The sequence below is a fragment of the Coloeus monedula genome (assembly GCF_965178545.1).
Source record: "Coloeus monedula genome assembly, chromosome: 6".
NCBI lineage: Eukaryota > Metazoa > Chordata > Aves > Passeriformes > Corvidae > Coloeus > Coloeus monedula.
The window spans coordinates 55,344,098-55,364,024 of NC_138786.1; the positions used below are offsets into that span (position 1 = coordinate 55,344,098).

Sequence of the window (19,927 nt, forward strand, 5' to 3'; positions counted from 1 at the left end):
TGCTTTGCTAGGTAAGGAGAGATAGCAACAAGTTGATTAAGTTTTGTAGATGTTTCTTTAATAATACAGTGGTATTGATTAATGCAAGGAAATACCATAGCTCATTCAATACCTTTTACCTATTAAATCAGAATTCTGTCTAAAAAATAGACTAGTAACTTTAGCAGCCCTAGTCATTAGCATGACTTTGGATGGGACTGATGCTAGCAGTGGTCCTTCTGTAAAAGAAACAGGATTATAACTTAGGCATTTCAGGAAATACTTCTGTGTAGTCATCCTAGTACATTATTTTATAAATACCTTTTTTTTTTGGTCTACCCTAAAATATTTGTCCTTGAAATTTATACCTTCTAATATTTATTCTCACCTTCCACTTGTAACTTACTGAAACAGCATCTAGTTAGCAAAGAACCTTAAAAAACCACTAAAGTATTGGCATATTACATAATCTCTTACTATTAATCTGTTAGATATTTTCCTCAGTCCCTTGCCCCCCTTTTCCCTGTTCTGTTCTTTGTCTGTCTCATTGTCTGGAGTCTCAGTTGCTTCAGGAGCTGTTCGTGCAGTGTTGATGCCTGCCTGCTCTCATCAGTGCTCTGCTCCCAGCGGTATGTGATCCAGTGGCAGACTCAAAGCAAACTGGATAGTGACAGGACTGGAACATTCCTACGGCGTTCTGAGGCTGAGCTGCCAAATCCCACCTAGATAACATAAAAACTTCAGAAAATCCTGGTTCTTAACTGCTATTAGCTTTGACTTACAGATAGACTCAGAAATACTCTGTTAGGATAGTAGAATAAAAAGCATAAGTAGCATAAGAATTGTACTGTTAATTTCATAGTTTGTGTATGTTGTTCCACATTTGAGGCCGCTTTTCTGTTAATGTAGTGTGCTCATCATTCAGATTTCAAGAGCTTCAAGTTGTATTTGTAAGTATCAGCTATGTTGATCTGGAAGTGTATGTTCTTCTCAAGAACATGAGAATTGTCATAATTGATGAAGGATTTATCTAGACCAGGACCTGTGAGTCGAGCTGTGTTGAGTACAAATGTAGTCAAGAAATAACCTTCACAACATGGACATGAGAAACTGATTTGCTCTGAAGGTTCTGAATTGGTATCCCTTTTGTAGCTTCTTTCTCTCAGAGTTGCTGTTCTAACTATAGGCAATATTTTCTGTGCAAATTGATAGCCTGTTTTAAGTCTTGCAGTTACTGAAACTGCTTATGTTTGTACTGCTTGTGCCTTGTTACTTGACGAAATTCTATTGAGTTTAAATCTTGTGCTTTCCAATTTCTTTGAAAGAGCATATGCTTTTATACTGAGAGGACAAACAGAAATGCCTGATCTGCTTCTGTGTTGGGGAAACAGATCATCAGGGAGCTGCATTTAGAGTTCTGCTTCTGCAGAACATGGTAGAAATGATACTGCTGTGAAAAGAAAGTTGAAGTGATTAAATAAAAGCAGAAGAAAATTCTTTGTCATAACTGTTACCCAAAACAAGTAGAGCATTAGCAGTTCTTCCCTGGCCCACCAGGCTCATTTCACATTTGGTACTGGTTCTTCCAGGCTCCACACACTTTTGATTCAGTGGGGTCCTAGGGTGTTGTGCAGAGAGAAACCTTCCAGAGCTGGATGTATGGGGCACTTAACCACTTTAACCACCTAGTAGAAAATATTTTTTTCCAAATTTGGGAATTTTGAGCTGTACAGACTAGAGTTTTGCACTTCAGAAAGCGTCTAAAATCCTTAGTTCTCTCTCTCTTTTTTTTTTTTTTTTTTTTTTTTTTTTTTTTTCTGTAGAGGACACAGCATTATTTTCATGAAGCTTTGTGGGTGGCAGCATTATTTTTCTGTTCTTGGTCTTCATGATTTTCATGCCATTAAATGGATGTCTTCCTGGAGGCCTTCTAGGTTCCACCTGAAGTAATTGCTTTCAGAGAGAAAGAAGAAATTTAAACATTGTTTCTGATATATAAGAAACTGAATTCAGAAAAGATGCATGCCAGGAGGATTAATTGTAGGACAGATCCTCACCCCCAAAACCTTCTGTATATAAAATATGTTCAAATTAAAGAGGATTGCTGTAGAGAAGTCTCACCAGACAAGTATTTTCTTAGGAATTCTCTGGATTAAGCTCATCAAGGATCAGTCAGCAGCAGCTTCATGTACTTGGTGTTTAATTCAGGTAGTGCCGTGTTGTGGGCAGTCCTTTTGCTTTTTGGCTCAGCGTGGCAGCCAGTTGTTGTTACGTGTAGCTTTCCTTTCCTATGAGCTTCCTTGCAAAGTGTAATCACTTTGTGTGTTGGTAGCTCAGCAGAAGAATGATGAGTGATTTAATAAGCATCCCATTTGATTCATCTAACATGTACTTTCAAGTATATTGTAAGCATCTCATTTACTTTGCTTAGTGGCAAATAGCAATACAGGTGTGCAATCTCTTCTCCCAGAACTGGTGAATATAAAAATCTAATCTTATGTTAAAGGATCTCTTCAAATTCAGTTCAGGAAATGGGTACCAGAGGGAGTACATCTGCTGTGATTACTGAGATACTGAAAAATTGCTCTAGGCACTAGGCTGTTTTAGTCATGGCAGTTGACGTCTCTACAGGACTTCCATAGTACTTGAAAAGGAAGTGAACAGGCAAATTCGTCTTCCCCATAACCAACTTTTCTGTTTCTTTTTTGCACTGACTCTGGATAGAGAAATTAATATTATTTATTCTGGACTGGCACTAACGCTTCTTAGACACTGAAATATTTTGCTTATCCTAAGTCAGCATGGGGGGCAGTTGCGTGCTTCCTCAATTTACTGTTTTCAGGTTGGAAGAATACTGCATTCTCTGTATGTCAGAATCCAAGGTGCAGGTTAGAGCGTGATGCCTTACGAAGGTGTGCACTGGTTGGGTCAGTTGTACTGGTCGTAATAATGCTTTTCAGAAAGTATAAGCAACTGAAAAATCAAAAGTTTGTGCTTTTCCTACTGATAATTCTGTAGACCTGTAGCTGAATTTTTAGGTGCATCTGTATTGGCAGGAATGACCTGCTTTTCTGAAGACCAGTTCTCATTGGTGGATTTATTACACATTAGATAGGAAAAATCAAAAAGAAAAACCCCAAGCAAACCCAAATGTTTGAAGGTAGTTCCACTGTATGGCATAGAGTCCACAGTTGAATGGTTTTTTAAATCAGTAGAATAACCTTGGAACTTTTCATAGGGGTGTACGTTCAAATGTTCTCTTCTGCAGCAGGTCTTCATGGTTCAGAACAGTGACTTTCATGTTTAAAAAATAAAGGTGAAAGTGTTAAGGTTTTTTAAGATGGCTGCTCAAGTTTCCCATCCCAATTTCATTTTGTTATGTTTTTTACTAAGGATCATAATAGATTTCAGGTGGAGTTTGTCCTCAGTTTGTTAGGGTGGGGCGTTTTCATTGCTGCTTGGGTCATGTCAGTGTTAATCTCAAGTTGCCAGTTTGCTGAGGCCCAAAACTGTTCTCTCTCCAGGCAGAAGTCTCACAGTTGTCATGGTATTAGTTCCCCAGGCAAACTCAGTAATGTTTCTTTCAGTTTAAGCACAGAGAAGACCTGTCTTGAAGAGAAAAACCCCAAACCACACAGTGTGTAGTACTTGAAGCATGGTTATATGGCCGTCAATTCTTAAACTCTGTATGGTGATTGTGGCTAACATTGAATCACCATTGACTTCTGGTATCTTTTTTTTTTTACAAATTCCTGTACTTAAGAGAGGGTAAGATATTGCTGTCTTAGAACTGTTATATAAAAAGCAGTATTAAAAAAGTTAAGTTTCGTCAGTGAAAAAGATTATATATACAAAATTAAATTGTTTCTCAGCAGGTACATGAATACTAGCAGCTGTTTCTTTACTTCTGGTTTGTTCCTTTGTGGTTTTTAAGTAAAATTCTTAATTGAATTTTAGGTTAATGATCTCTTACTAATACAGTGGGGTTTGTACTGAATTACAGGGGGTTATTACATGAATCCTACCATTTGAATTTTTTGTGCCTCCCTCCATATTTATAAGCACTGTTTTAAAATTGCTACTTTCTTCTTTTAACATTTCAACTTTTTGAAATTCCAGTTGTTTCTTTGAAAACCGGATAGAAGTGGGAAGGTTATGTTGCTCTAGCAGGAATCTGCTTGCACTAGGATCTGTTCCCTAGCAGCTTGGGGTTTCTTCCAGCGTTGGTCAAATCACGCACAGCTATGGATGTCTCATTTGTGACATGTTTGTGCCAGAGGGAAGCCGCTCAGCCTTCGTACAGAGTTGCTGTGGCAGAATGCTATATATATGAATTTTTCTGGGGAATATATTTAGAAACTTGACCAAAAGTATTTTAAATGACAGTTAATATTCTGAAAGGATGGTGCTATCAGGTTCTGGTTTTGTTTGTGTTTAGTAGTGCAAAGTAGATCCTTGTGCAGTGATCACCTTTCACTGTTGCATTACAGAGTCCAGGTAAAAGAATTTTTCCTGTTGTAGAATGTGGCTTTAGGAGAACTCTGTTTTTTAGTGCATTATTAAACTGTCATAGTAAGCTGTCCAGCTTTTGGGGCTTTGTTTTTTAGTGTTAGAATAACTTAATTTGTATTCCTTGACACTTTGAGACAATTTGGGGGCTTGGAGCACATTGAAATGTGGCACAGAGATAAGATGCTGTTCTGCCTGCTTCTGCTTCACTGCTGTAAGATTGTTAGAACCTTTCCAAAGAAAGGGAGCTGTAACTGCAGTCAAGTATTTAGGCTGTAGCCTTTATTTTGAAGTAATTATTGCCTTTGTAAAAAGAATAATAGAGTTCTGTCTAGCTACTCTATTTCTTAGAGAAATAACGACATAAAAAGAAGGTTTTACTGCCTGTATGTAAGTATCCATTTCACGATAATACCTGGTGAAACCCTTTTCAAGTGGAAAGCGTTTCCACTTTTGATTTCATTATGCTGTGGGTTTTTTAGCTAAATTGTTTAATTGTAACTTGCAGAATTGTTGTTTACCACAGCCTTGTCCAGGTTTTCCCCTTCTACACCTGCAGACCTGTTCTTTTGTTTTTCATGGTCAAACCAACTGCAGACCTCTGAGCAGAAGCTCACGCTGGCACTGAAGGGTCTTTATCCTGTATTACCCAGTGACAATGGGGACTAACTCCTGCCAAGAGACTGCAGAGTGTAGTATCACACTGAAAGGTTATCATGGTGCTAAAACCAGATTTATTTTAATTGCTAAGTGGTAGAAATATAATGGTCTTCCTGTCAATAAATGGGTTATTTTGTACTGTGGCTCCAGTAGACTTCAAGAGGAACAACACGTGTACATGAATAAGGCATATTTTTTCAGTATTGTAAAAAATTCTTAGGTGTACAGGTAGAATTGGCAGTTGTAATGCAAACTGCAAAAATCCAGTTTTTTAAATTAAGAGAAAAACATATAGAGTTGTATACATCCTTTACACTGATGGTGGTTTACACATAGAAGCAATGTTCCTCGGAGCTCCTTCCAGTAAAACAGCAGTTGCATAAACACAAAATATCTTCAATTTACTAATACTAAAAAATATTAATTCTATTAATACTTAAAGTATGCAGTTCACATTTTAGAGAAGTTAGGTTTCCGAATACTGTTGTCATAATCTCCTGCTGGTCTTCCCCTTTCTCTATTGAAGTAAGTTACTCTTGGTTATTTTTGTGCCTAGGTACTTCATTGTCTCAGTGTGAATCAAGTGATTCAACTTCTATACCAATAAGTAAGTGTAAATATTTGGATATGCCTACAGCCAAACACAGGGAAAAGGTAATGTCAGTGTGCTTTCTCCTATGGAATAAATCTGAAAGTAATGTTTTGTTGTGGCTTTGGGGTGGGTTTTTCGTTTGGTTGGTTTTGTTACTGTTGTTTTTTAAAAGGAAACCTCTGTTGCTGTTTTGAACGCTGTACAGAACTCGGGAGTTTTTTACAAAACCATTGCATAAAATTTCTTAGAGGAATAAATGTTGCTGTTAAACTTTCTGTTTATAGGCATTCACGTAGAATATGTACGTGAGTGTGTGCCCATATTCTTTTCTGTGATCTTCTAATGTGTTTTAGGATTCCAGTTATCTCCAGATGCCTACAAGATGATAGAAAAGACAGCACAGTGTCACTTGCTTTGTGGCTTGGAAGCTGTTGATATTTCAAATCTGTTTAAAACCCTGTTTTGAGTTGTTTTGTAGACTTACGAGTTTTCTTGAAAAATTGTTTCAGATAGTGTCTCTGATACAGAACAATTCAGTTGTGATTGTAGAAGGAGCGACTGGCAGTGGAAAGAGCACACAGATTCCACAATATATTTTGGATTATTGCATGAGCCAGTCTATGCCCTGCAACATTGCTGTTACCCAGCCTCGGAAAATTAGTGCCAGCAGCCTTGCCAGGTGGATTAGCAAGGAGCGGTCATGGACACTAGGTGGATTTGTAGGATACCAGGTATGAGAAACCTTCGAATTGTGTTTTAAAATGCATTAAAACGTACTGTGTATTTTTTCTTGATTGCTTGTAAGCAAATCTAGCATACTAAAGGAACATTAGAGAATCTGCTTTTTAAGTGGAGTTGCTGTTTTTTATCTGTCTCCTGCTAAATGCTTGTAATCAACTTGTAAATTTGAACGGATATAAATCCTGGTGGCACTCCCAACAGAAATATTTGTCTGCATTGGACACATCGACATTATTAATCACTGGAATTGTTGCAGGAGAACTGTATTCTGTCATTTTTCCTTTGAACTCCTTGAATAACACACTTTATCTATCTGACTTCACTACATTTACCTGTCAGCTTTGTCAAAACTTTCATGCATTTATGATTAGGTTGTTTTGTGAATATCCTTTTGTTCCTTTCTAACGTGTGAAAAACTAGAACTAGTGTTTTTCTCTTAAATCTGTCTCCTCTTTTTGCTTTGTTGAACTCAGCTTCAAGATCGGGTCTGTCCCTCTGTTTTAAACTTGATGCCACTTTCCTCTTTTGTCACAGGTCCTGGTGCTTTGATCAGCTCCTTGTCAGTACCCACACTAAGCTGTGGGGATGGTGGTTTCATTGTTAGTTGGGCAACAACTCTCTGGATGAGCTGCTCTGGTTCCTCAGGCCAGTGCGTTCGCACTGGTGTTGACAGTGGGAGGGATGTTCCTGAAGAGTTGTCTGCTTCTGGAGTCCTCTACTGGGAGGAGTATTTGCTGGGTTTTTCTTCCTCTGTGCTTCATACTGTTTCTTGTTGTTTCTTCCTTTCTTTCTTCCACTTAGGGTAATATGTACGTGTTTGCTGACATGTATATAGAGCTTTCTTCTTCTTCATGGGTCTGCAACTTCAGGTTACTTCCTAATGTGCTACATGTGGTGCCATTTATGTGTGTTAGGTGTTCTTTGTTACCCTTAAATCTGATTTTTGTACAGTTTTCAGATCTGGGGGGTTTGATGTTTAAGTGACTGTGATAGTTGTTCATTGCATGGGCTCTTCAGCGTCAGGCTTCTGCTTCATCTGTTACCCATACCTGCTTTCTTCTGTGCCACGTCTCATACACGACAGCAATAACCAAAACAGCAGTGTGTTATCAACATTATCCTCCTACTAAATCCCAAAACCATAGCACTGTACCAGCTACTAAGAAGAAATTAGCTCTATCCCAGTGAAAAAAAGGGCAGTTATGTATAATGTTTTTTTCAAAGTAGTTTCTATATAAAGCTTTTGTTGTGATTTTTGATGCCTTGAATTAGTCATAAAATTGCTAAATTGAGTCATTAGGCTAGTGAGTGTCCAAGACATATAAAGTGGTGCTTCCAGACTGTCTTCAGGACAGTGTATGTGGAGGTGGTGTGTTTGTTTCACCAGCACTTGTGTGAGCTGAGCAGAAACAGAGTGAAATGGTGGAGCACAGGTATGTCTACTAGGCTGATGTAAAGCTGCACATGAAAAAATGGTCACAGCTCTTCCTGCCTTGGGTAGGTTGCATGTGAGAGAGCTAAAATTACAGAAGTACTTTAGAATTCAAAAATCTGCTATTTAACATAGGGTTGTAGAACTTTCCTCTCAGGAATATGTTGCCTGGTCTCAGTGATAACTTAAACCTCTTCCCTTTTCCTGTCCTGTAAGTAGCTACATTTTGGCTAAATCTTCTTCTTGCTCTTTATATTGGTGGCAAGAATCGTGTATGGTTGTACCTTTAGAAGTCTTTGAAGAATTCTCTGTCCAAAGTCCCCAGTAAAGGATTTTGATACTTCACAAAACTTCGGAGTTTTAAATTTTTTAAAAATTTACCCCTAAGAAAAACCATTTAATTGGTTCTCGTAACAACACTTCTGTACAGAGACTTGTGCAGGTTTGAGTAAGTAATTTGATGGGTTTACACTGTGTTTCATTTTGGGAGTTCTTTCAGGTGCATGTTTCTGTAACTACATTAAATACCTGTTTCCAGCTAGTATGTATTTTTCTTACTGCTATTAGTTAAGTTTAGAGAACGTTTCAACGAAGGAGACGAGGTTGCTGTATATGACAACTGGAGTTCTTCTTCAGAGAATAGTTTCTGCCAGGAGCCTCACTCAGTTCACACATATTTTCATTGATGAAGTAAGTTGTTGGAAGTAAGTTTAATTTTCATATTAAGAAAGCCTTCTCTTTTGTCTCTTACCATACAAGAAAAGAGAAATGCAGACATTTTCTTTTAAAGATGTTTTATATAAGTTGTCTAAGGTAACTGAAATAGGCTTGTCAGCGTTCCTTTGAGAAACAAGTTTAGAACTGAGGGTGGGGGGAGGGTCTTTGGGAGTGCTTAACTTTTGATACAGGTGCCTTGAAATGTTTTTTGAAATCCATCTTGTGGAATTCAGGAACCTGTCCAGCTAGGCCTGTCAGGGGGAGGAAGCTACTTTTCACTTACTTGGATATTACAAAGTCTGTTCTTCAGATGTGTCCTGAAAAATATCTCTGTGAAAGTTCTGTCTCCTGGCTGTAGGTACAGTTCACTCATGTGGATTTCATTATTGTTGCTGTCACTTCACTAAAAAGCTAAAGAAAATACACTTGTAATCTGTGTATTTTTACATATGAATATACTTATTTTATGTGGAAAGCAATATTTGACTGTTAATCATATTCAGATGTGAAATTTTGCGGTCACAAATCAGGAATGTAAATCACATGTAAGATGTGTGACATCTTGGGGTGTAGTGATACTGAAGAGGACTTGTGGGTTTGGGATTTTTGAGGGGAGGGCTTTGGAGGGGGTTGTTTGGTTGGGGTTGGTTTTGGTTGTTTTTGGGGGGGTTTTTTTGTGTTTTGTTTTAGCTTGTATTTTTTTTATAAATGCTGTTTTTCTTTTTTATCTTATTACTGGTATTGTAGCTGAGAGCTACTTTAATTCTTGGATATTTGAGGATCAGGGAGACAGTACTTAGTGTACCATTAGACTATTACGGTAACAAGACTGTCATGACTGCACTTGAAATAGTACATTGGAAATCTGGAAAAGATTAGGCAAGTAGTTACATTTTTGTATGAAGAAATTTAGTACTTCATTTAAACAGACAGAAGAACAAAAAAACCTCAAAGCCTGAAGAATCATATCAGTGGTCTTGGAAAAGACTTGAGCACTCCAGTGTGTTAGCAGACTGTTGGAAACCATAATGTTTCCTTTAATAAGGAAATGCAGGTTAAATGTAGATTCAAAAGTTGAACCATAGAAGGTGTATACACTGAGAGCGTTATTATTCCTTTAGTTTTAAAATTTATTAATTACATGCAAAAATTAATGAGTGAGGTTTTCTGGCCCCTTACATAGGAGAATGGGTTTATGCAGAGGTTTTTAAAACTTTGTTTTCTTGGGTGCTGTAATTTGAACTGATGCTATTGGCTTGTACCACTGGTTTCAGCAGCATTCGTCTGTGAAGACTGTATGTGTGTTCTGCTTCCAGCCAGAATTCCCCAGCCAGAATTCTAGTCCCTCCTGTTGCCATATGCCAGCTTTTCCCCCACACCTACTACAGAGAGTCTGATCTTGTGCCCACAGTCACTGTTTTTAACAACTGAATGTTCTCAGTGACAGAATTGCAGGTCTCATCTCTCTTAGAGTACTGCAGACATTTAGGAGCATACTTAAAGAAACTAGGACCAAAAGTCTTGACATCTTACAATGAGACCTTACTGGCAGCCTGAAAACTACCTTAGCTAAGTTTGGTTTTGTAATGGGACAGTATTGAGTATAAATCTTATCTTTATATTATGTTAGAAATGGCTAATTAGTATGCAGGAGATTGACTTGGGAAGGCTGAACTCCAGAAAAAGGTGCTGCACTTAAAATATTTAAACTGTAATTCAAGAAAGGGTTATGGTCGTCATGGGTAATGTTGGGAAGAAGTATTTGCTGAACTGTAAGGAGAAGTCAGAAGGCTGAGGTGCTAGGATCTATAAAGAATTGGGTGTAAATTAATGTTTTAGAAAGCAGTTGTGTATTTGGATCATAGCTGGCAGCCACTGGGAATGAGGCACATCTATTTGATTTGCTTAGTTTTCAGACAAACCAAAACAGTCCCTGGATCATTTGGGATCTTACCAGTACAGTTGATTTACCCAGCATCAGTATCATAGACTTAATCTGTCACTATCAGCTCTAGTAGAACCAGTGGCTAGAGCTCAGGATTGATTCTCTAGTCATTATTCTAGATTTTCATAAATTAATAGTGACATGATTTTCACAAAGGGTGCTGTAGTCATCTGAAGACTGTTCTTGGGATTTCAAGGTGTTATTAACATGCCTAGGCTCAAAAGGTATGCTTTCTTTTATGAAAACATACTGTTATTCCAAGTTAGTAAAATAAGGCATAAAATTGAGTAGAAAAGTAAGAGATTATCCACGATTTAATTTTCATTAATTCATCCTCCTCTTTTTGACAATGTCTTCCAGGTGCATGAGCGTACAGAAGAAATTGATTTCTTGCTCTTGGTGACCCGTAAACTGTTGTGTACAAACTCACAGTCTGTAAAGGTGGGTTCAAACTGAATTCTGCTATTTTTTCTTGCAAGAAAATTTTTGCATGTCTTTTATCTATGAGGGTCCTATTTCTAAAGAATTTGCAACCAATTACTATGTTACTACTTTTTACTAAAATATTATTTAGTTTGCCACTCCTCATAAGTAAGCAAGCTAAGGGGCATTCTTTTCCTGGCTGCTGTAATGTGTTCTGAGAGACTTCTTTTTTTTCCCCTCATGTTAAAATGCATTAGTTTCTAAAGCCTGCTTAAGGCTAAAAACTGCACGATGGATATTTGACTAGAATTACATATTGGGTATTGAGGGCAGTGCTTATCCTTGGTTAAAATGGTAGCATTAACTCTTGGAAATAAGTGAGCCTTTTTGTTCAAGAGGGACAACATGAAGAAATAGTAAAAGACCAGAAATGCTGTACTGCAACTTCTGGGTAGAACTGGTAGTAAAACATGGCTGAGGTTTTTTTCTGCATGTTAGGCAATTCTGCTTTGTAGTAAAGCAAAGTTGCAGACATTTAGCATGGCGTGTTTAGTCTTTGGGGTCCCAAAGTAATGAACTCTTGAAATGTAAGAAACGAAATACAAGTGATGGAGTTAGCTGCACAGAAAGATACTGAGTTAGCCTATTTGGGACTGCAGATATTTTGAGAGACTACATGTCTCTTAAGTGCTTCAGTAGTTTAATGTAAATTTTTCTGTTCAAAATAGGGTCTAGGTTGGGTGGTTTTGTTGCCATTGGAAGGGAATTTGTGTTTTGATGTGCAGTCCATCACATTGATCCAAACTCGGTCTTTAGATCTTCCAAACATGCTGTCACTGAAAGTGTCCTTTCATTTTGCTTAGGGCCTGGCATAGGGCTGTGGACTTCACATCTTTCACTTTTTATCCCTTTTCATGCTGATTTAGATTTTAGAGAAAACTCCTGTCTTTAAATTCAGAGACAGTAATGTGAAACTATTCAGCCTTTTTTAGCACTTGGCTCTGCCTACTGAGAAGAGCAGTAATTTGATCAAACTGGATTGGTGAGAAGTTTGCCCTTGATGCTGATTATCCGGTTGGTTTCAATGGCAGGGATGCCTACAGGCCCTGTCATCTTTTCTGTTAGAAAATATTTTTCCATTTGAGGTTCCTGAAAAAGTTTTCATTTTCCTCTATAGTTCCGTTTCAGTCTCAAAATTGTAACTGAAAAATTTTATTCTCTTTATATTATTCTCTGCAGTTGTTTCTGCAGATGACAGTTTTTTAATATCCTAAAACCTGAGAGAGGCCTGTATTTGAGAGAGCTGGGGGGATGTCCCTTTGAGTTTTCTTTATGTCGAAGAAGGGTGAACTCTTGATCTCACTTGCTGGCCCTTCGCAGAGTGGAATGGGCTGTTCAGTTTGAATTTATATACTAAGCCCAGTGTCTCCTACTTCTTGCATTTTTCTGTAGAGAAAGGGAGCTTTGATGTGGCAAATTCGTTTAGAAAATGTAAGGTTCTCCTCCAATCCTCCCTGGATTCATGAAACAAAAGAGTATAAGGATCCCTGTTTAAGAGAGGAAACAAAGCATTTTTAACTCAGGGTGGTATGAAATACATGTGAGCTGTTTGTTTCCTGGTTTGATTGTTGCAGACCTCAGAAGTCACAGGTAATTCAACATTACATCAACTATCAGGAGTTAGTTGAGTGATTCTGATGTACTGAGGACAAGATCTACCTGGTAAACTATCTAAACTATTAAACTATGCTGGATTTTCTGGCAGATGGCTGCTGCAGATTATTAATTTTAGATCACAGAGCAGACACTGGATTGTTCTGAGGTTGCTCTGACTGGGATAGGGTTGTTGAAAGAGAACCTGTTAAAGAGTGTCTCTCTTGGGTCAGACCAAATAGTGTAGTTTCCATAGTGACTAGTAACAGTTTTTGGTATCATCTAGTGGGTCTTGGGACATATCCATGCTGTACAAGTGGTTTTGGACTGCTTGATCTTCAACTGTCTTCTTTGATTACCCTCTGTTCTGTTGTGTTCGTGTGCCATGTTGGTGGTATGTGCTTGTTGAATTTCTGCTTTAGGAGTAAGTAAAACTCTTGGTTCAGTTATGTGATCCTTCAGGCACTCTGTTAAGAATCTGTCATTTCTTTCTACTTTGGAAGGATTCCATGCAGATTAGAGTCGAGATTACAGAGATTGTCTAGAAGAAGGGGTAGGAGTTTTCCTTGCCTGTAACTGCAGATTTAGATTGGATTTTGTTTTGATAGCCTTCATGGGAGGTTAGATTTAGCCCATTAGACTGACATAGGTGAGCCACTGTCTGTTGAGCCATGAGGCAGTCCATGCTGTAGCGGGACAGGTTTCATGTATTTGCAGAATTACATCCTTTCAAATTTCTTCTTTCAGGATCATGTTAGAAAACTTCATGGTTTAGCCTGCTCTCTCCATGTGTTTCTTGTGCTTTACATGTGCTTTGGAGCTGAGCACAGTGGTACAATGCCCACTTCATTAGTTTGCCTTCCTGGCATTTTGTACGGGGGATGGTCCTGTGTTTTATGGCATTTCTGGTTTGGGTGGTGATATCTTTGTCAAGATTACTGTATGTTTTTGGTTGAACTTTTAACCATGTTGCCTGCCCTAGGTTTCTAGCCTGAGCCATTCTCTTACAGGTGCTTACCTTTCTCCAAGTGCTAGCTAGGGTACATTAAGCCTTTAGTTTGATTATCTTCAATATAGTTAGGTCACATACCTGTAGTAACCAGGATTAGACCATTTAGCATGAAGAGGAAGTGGAGATTCCCATGTAGCAGGATGATTTGTGTTAAAATTAATGCTTTACATTTGCTGTACCTTTTTTTTTAACAGATAATACTGATGTCTGCTTCCATCAACTCTAAAGAATTAGCTGATTACTTTGCACTTCCAGTTCATAATGGTCTGAATCCAGTCTGTGTATTTAAGGTGGAAGGCAGACCTTTTGCAGTTGAAGAATATTATCTTGATGACTTGAAGGAAAATTTTGATTTCCAGGTATTGTAAATACAACTTCATTTCTTTGGACGTAATAAGAAATTGGAACAGTCAATTGACAACTGTGTAATAAAATGACATATAACCACTTTTATATTGCAATTCTAGGTAAGAATTAATAGATGAGGATGAAACAAGAGTCTTCTTACGAGCAAACTAGTTCCCTTCACGTAACAGAAATGTTTCAATAGTATGAGGCATTTTGTTTGATAGTTTGCATTCAAGATGAACAATGTTAAAGTTTCTGTTAAAGCACAAAGTAACATAAAAAGACTTACAGATCTCTTTGAATATAGCGGACAAAATCAGGGAATATTTCCTGGCTTGGTTCATGTTTATTATGTAAAAAGGCAGAAAGTGGTGTGAAATGAAGAGAAAACAAGCATTTATGATTAGAACTTTGATGTTATCAAGTTGGCTTCTCTATCAGCTGAGGCTTTCCTATTTTTCTTTTTTCTTTATTTTATTTTTTTTTAGTAGAGCCAGAGATATTATACAGTAGTTTTGAACCTATTTCTGTTGTAACCATGGAGGCCACCATGGCAAATGTGTAATTTTGAGTAATGAAAATGTGTTAGAATAACAGATACCTCTCAGTTCCCTGGTGCGCTGTGCTGGAGTGCTGCTTCTCTGATGCCTCAGGAGGGGGTAGATACTGGCTGAAGATGTGTTTGCTTTATCAATCTTTAGCTTATAAGCTGCACGGAATGTATTTTGTATATTTCTGTTTGTAAGGCTCCTGACATTGTAGCAAGTATTTATGTAGACATCAGATAGTAAAGGAATGAATGTAAATATGAGTTAATCTGTTTTCTGTGGTTTTATAATAGGAGTTTGTTTTACATTTGAAAAACAGCTGTGTAGGAATTCACTTGAGTGAACTCTTTCAGTATTATGGTTCAAGGCAAAATAAACAGGTTAAAGCAGAGTAGAACAAATGCACTCAGGCCTGTATTATGATAGCCAGTCTAAAAATAACTGGGACGTGAGTGTATAATTATTGGTCAGTTTTGATAATTCAAAACACTATTAGAATGTTATTACAATAAAGAAGATGGGGTATGCACTTAAAAAGCAGCAGTGGGTGAACACAATGTTATTATTTAGCTTTCATCCATCAATTCTGCAGAAAATAAAATAGCAAAATAAAATAGGTAGTTTGAGAAACCAGAAGAAAATAATTGCTTCTGCTGTACACAGCACAGGCCAACTGGTTATGCCTCAACACAGGCAAGCTGAAATAAAAGGCTGTTAACTGTTGAAGTTTTAATGCAAACAAAAAAATAAACTCAATGCTTATGGCAGTTGGCCCATCAGTATTTTTACATTAGTATGGTAGCTCAGACAGATAATATGGAAGAGATTATGTAATACATGGGGTTTTTTTAAAAGATTTTTGATGATCACAACAAAAAGATAACCAGGAAATTGAGTAAGAAGCTTAGTTCAGTCAAGTTGGATTTGTCATAGCTGCACTTGGAGCTGAATGTCAACTTGCACACCTTTCACCTCAGAGACCATGAACAAAGGAACTGCTTTCAATACTTAGGCCTTTTTATATGTTTTATTTTCTCTGTGTTTTTTATTCAAAGTTTTCATCTGATTCTTTATCTTGTGTTGTCCTATCTATAGCCATTCTGTTTCTCAGCAGGATGGGGAGAGTATGTTTGTCCAAGATGTTTCTTGTGCCTTAGGGCAACAATAGAAGCACATAAGTGCTCTTGATTTTCTTTTTTTAATATATATTAAAAAAGGATGAAATTGAATTCTAAAGCACTGATTCTTAGTCTTGGTCTTGTTTCTTATGATGCTGTGTGTGAAGATTATCTCTAAATACTAGTCACAATTAAAAAATTAAAATGTGGAAGGTCTAAGATGATTTATGTAACATCCTAATAAAATGAAAGTGGAATGTGAATGTTAAGGCAGTTAATGAGTTAATGCTGCCATATGGAGGCAGGAGCACATCTTTCATCATGCTAAAATCTAAATCAGTTAGATAACTGCCTGAGGTACAGGCTTCAGACTTTAGTTCCTGATGTTTTATTTTCATCTTTAAAAGCCTGTAAAATTTACATAAAAGAACACAGCAGTTAAAAGTAAATGCAGCCTTTGGTCTTTAGATAAGCAGAATTTTTCTAAGTTTCCTTTTGATTTTAAAATTAATAACTATAAAACCAGATTACGTAAATCTTAAACTCATTTATTAAAGCATCTCAGTCAAAATCAGTTAAGTCCTTTTTAACTGTCTCTGGGCTGTGAGGTGTGCACCTTTGTCCCTTTTCAAAAAATCTTAAAATAATTTGATGTTACTTTATAAGTGTAGAATCCTTTTGTGAATCCTGCAGACCTCTTGGCTTTAATACGTCACTCATTTCTGCATGGGATAATGTTTTAAAACTGTGCTTGAAAATAAAAATTTTGGAGAGTCATTTTGACTTGAATAATTTGTCAATTCATTGATGCCATTGTGATTTGGAAGATGAATAAAAGTGTCAGTCATCATTTTTTCTTCTGTATGCCTGTTTGCAGTAAACCCTCTGCTGTGGTTAGACAGACATCTAGCTGAATCAAAGATAAAGCTTTCTACTTGAATTAATTCATTTGTAGGAAAGATTACAAATAAGAGGGGAAGAAGGGAGAAACATTTTTCAGTGTAGCACTAGCTTACCCTTGCCCAGATACTGGGTCATTTATAGTTGTGCTGTTTAATTTGTGAGTGTTGGCTTACAAAAAGTAGTTTATTTTTCTTTTGGTGTAATGGACTTCCTAAGCACGTTGTTCTGGACGTTTAACAGAATTGTGATTCCGTCCTACCAGCAACCTCTAACTCCCAAGAATCATTGAAACACAGGTTTTATGAAAAATGCATTAAGGCTCTATCTATAGGCAATTTTAAAGCTACTTGTGTAAATGCTTGCCTTTTGTTCTGGATGGTGTTGGAGATATGAAATGCAAATTTAAAAAATGAAGCAAAGTGCAAAAATGCAAGCCATTTTTGGCTTGCATGGGTGAAAACTCCTTCATATCCATAGAACTGGAGTCAGAGTCCTGATGGAAGGTAGTGAGCTGCTGTCAAAAGCTGTTCTGATTATGTTGTATTACTTCAGTCAGGTTTGACTGGGCTTTTGGATTTGCTGTTTGTCACATTGTTACCTTTTATTAGGAGTGATGTGGAAGCCTTGTCGTGTTAAAGAATACTAAAGGTACAATCAGTAGCAAAATTGAAAAGACAAATTGGACAGTTATTTAAGCAGGGATAATATAAAACAAAAAAATCTTATGTTCAAGCAGCCCAGAAGAGGTAACTTTCTTAGATTTTTCACATCTACTGGGGCAAAAATAACTGTGAAGAAAACAATTGAGTATTTTTGAGGTTTCTCATGGGCTAATGAAACTGAGAACTGAGGTTGCAGTAGCAAATGCTGATCTGAATCAGTGTTCCCAGACTGGTGCTAGGAGCAGTGCTTTTGTGATTGTTATGAGCTCCTTTACAAAGGGAAACCGGTAGAAGAATAACTGATTTCATTTTAATAGTTTAGATAGTTCAGTTGTCTGTGATTTTAGCTCTCTGAAACACTTGGTCCAGTAAAGAGTTTGTACTACCATGAGGAGAAGCTCTGAGAATGAAAGGTGAGCAATGATTAAAAGCCATTTTGCCCACCAGGGAAAAATGTGTAATACTATAGACCTTTTTCAAAGCAGGTCTAGTTTATTAAAATGACTTTTGCTTTAAAAGTGGGAAGTGATTAAGTTACTGTCTTTGCTCTGAGTACTTGATAGTTTGTGTTCTTAAATACTAAAGCCTTGAGTTTGTACAGAATGTAAGGAAACAGTGGAGACAGAATCATCATGGTTCTGTTGAGCACAACAGAAGAGTAATTCTTTGACAGGGTATGACCAAAACCACAAGACCCATTAAGTGGAAAAACAATTTAAATAAGAAAGAGGTATATGATTTGTGTGTGGGCAGGTGGAGAGAGCTGCGTAATAGTAGCTGTGAGAAGCACTGCAATGTCCTTGTCCCCATTCCTCCTTGTCATCCTGTTCCCACTGGTTGTGATCAGTCCCATGTGCTTGACACTTCAGAATAAGGAGTATGTCCTGCAAACAGCTGGAGGGTGGCTTAGTCCTTAAGTAGGTAAATATCAGAAGTATTTCTTTAGCATTAAAATGATAGGATGCTCGAAGAAAGATGTCTATTTAGAAGGTAATGAGTGTATCAGATGAAGTTACTTCTTTGTACAAGCTTCTGTACTGGATCAATTTTAATTGCAAGCACTTGACAAATTGAAATATATATATGAACTTCAGTCTTTTAGCCTGTTACACTAAGTTAACCTCATTACCTTCTCCACACAGCTTCATCCTCAGAGCCTTGGGGAACCAGTGATAGAACAGAAAATGTATCAAGTCGCAGTGTCTCTGATTCAGTCATTTGATGAGTTAGAAAAGAGGAGCAATAGGTAAGATATAGTTCAAGATCTGGGATCAGTGGCTCTTGGGAAAATGAGAAGCTAATTAAGCAACAGCAGCAGCCCATGATTATTAGTGGAAACTTAATTTTACTTGCATCTCTGCCTTTATTTTATATATTTGTTTGATTTGTACCCTCTGTTCTTAAAGTGCACATCCTGCCCTGGAGTGTGACTATTAAAGGCAGCCATGTCATATGGAAACTGTATTCTTTCTGTAGATCAGAGCTGAGGAGTATTTATGTCAAGAATTAAACCAGAACTACTATTTTATATTAAAACCTAAACCATACATTATTTCATGGAAAAAAAGGATAAATACTAGGCATTAATTTTCACTGTCTGTTTAATGCCTTAACGTAATTTGAAATAAGAAAATACTGGATTTCGCTGCTCTGTGTTTTTTAAATTGATGTTTAGTATCTGAAAATGTAATAAAGGTGCTTCTACAACTTTTGTCTAACAGTGAGTGTGTATTAAAAGTTACCTGATTATGACTAACTCCATTGCAGAATGAGAATGTTTCTTTTTGTCATAGTTTTGAAGAAAAAACATAAACCTAATGCTCTGGTTCCAGTGTTTATATACTGAATTTTTCAGAAGGCATAGTTGCAAATAATGGTTGAAATTTCACTTCTTTAGGAGGTTTAAATAATGCATGTTACAAAAAGTGTGCACTTCTGCTTGTTCTTCCAGAATGAAATAACTTGGGGTAATGAAGCAGAATGAGATTGTAAAACTAATGAAGCTGTGTTTTCTTGTTAGGGAGAAAAAGAGCTTGAGTGGCACATTAGAACATGGCAGCGTGCTTGTGTTTTTACCAGGTGAATATTTGTCTTAATAACTTTCTTTTTTGTTATTTGTCATCTAATGAGCTTTCTTCTGGCACTTCTTCCAGGGATTTATTAAACACATACTTAAATGAGGTTCATCGGTCTCTTTGGGTGTTTTTTCTTGGAAACTTTTTTAATTGTGGCAGTAATTGCAAAAGTTGTGAGTCAAAAATCAAGTTTTTATATATTTTTAAAATAATAAAATTAGTTCTGTAATTAATCTGTAGAAATGGAGTTGCTCAGTTTTTTGATGCAATTATTTGTTATTGTAGGAAGTTCCTAGGATTCTTTTAGAGATGTTTCCTTATCTGCATATAGTGCGGTCTTTATTTAGATTGTTACTGTAAAAGTTCAGATTCACTTTTTTCTTTCCATGTACCTTGGTTGGTGTAGTTGGCATGCTCATAATCACACATGATGACACAGCAATTAATGATCAAAAAGCTGGCTACACATAGTTAGAGTCTTCTGTAAAGAATAAAACCTAAGTTGTCTTGCATAAAAATTATTGCAGGCTTTTGACTGTCATTCTTATTTGAACCTATTAGCTGGATTTTAGAGGCAGTGTAACTAGCCTGCAGAGTAGTTTTCCTGAAC

General features: G+C 37.0%; 1 protein-coding gene across 1 annotated transcript in view; it reads left to right on the plus strand.

The window, feature by feature from the left end:
• The window catches only part of TDRD9 (tudor domain containing 9), a gene marked incomplete at both ends in the record, with an annotated part of 69,366 nt that overhangs the window by 19,324 nt on the left and 30,115 nt on the right, over positions 1-19,927 (plus strand). The window contains 7 exons of the mRNA XM_082282984.1: positions 5,705-5,802; positions 6,250-6,471; positions 8,481-8,603; positions 10,936-11,016; positions 13,858-14,022; positions 18,385-18,488; positions 19,263-19,321. Of these exons, the coding sequence (XP_082139110.1) occupies positions 5,705-5,802; positions 6,250-6,471; positions 8,481-8,603; positions 10,936-11,016; positions 13,858-14,022; positions 18,385-18,488; positions 19,263-19,321 (852 nt within the window). The remainder of the gene's footprint in view (positions 1-5,704; positions 5,803-6,249; positions 6,472-8,480; positions 8,604-10,935; positions 11,017-13,857; positions 14,023-18,384; positions 18,489-19,262; positions 19,322-19,927) is intronic.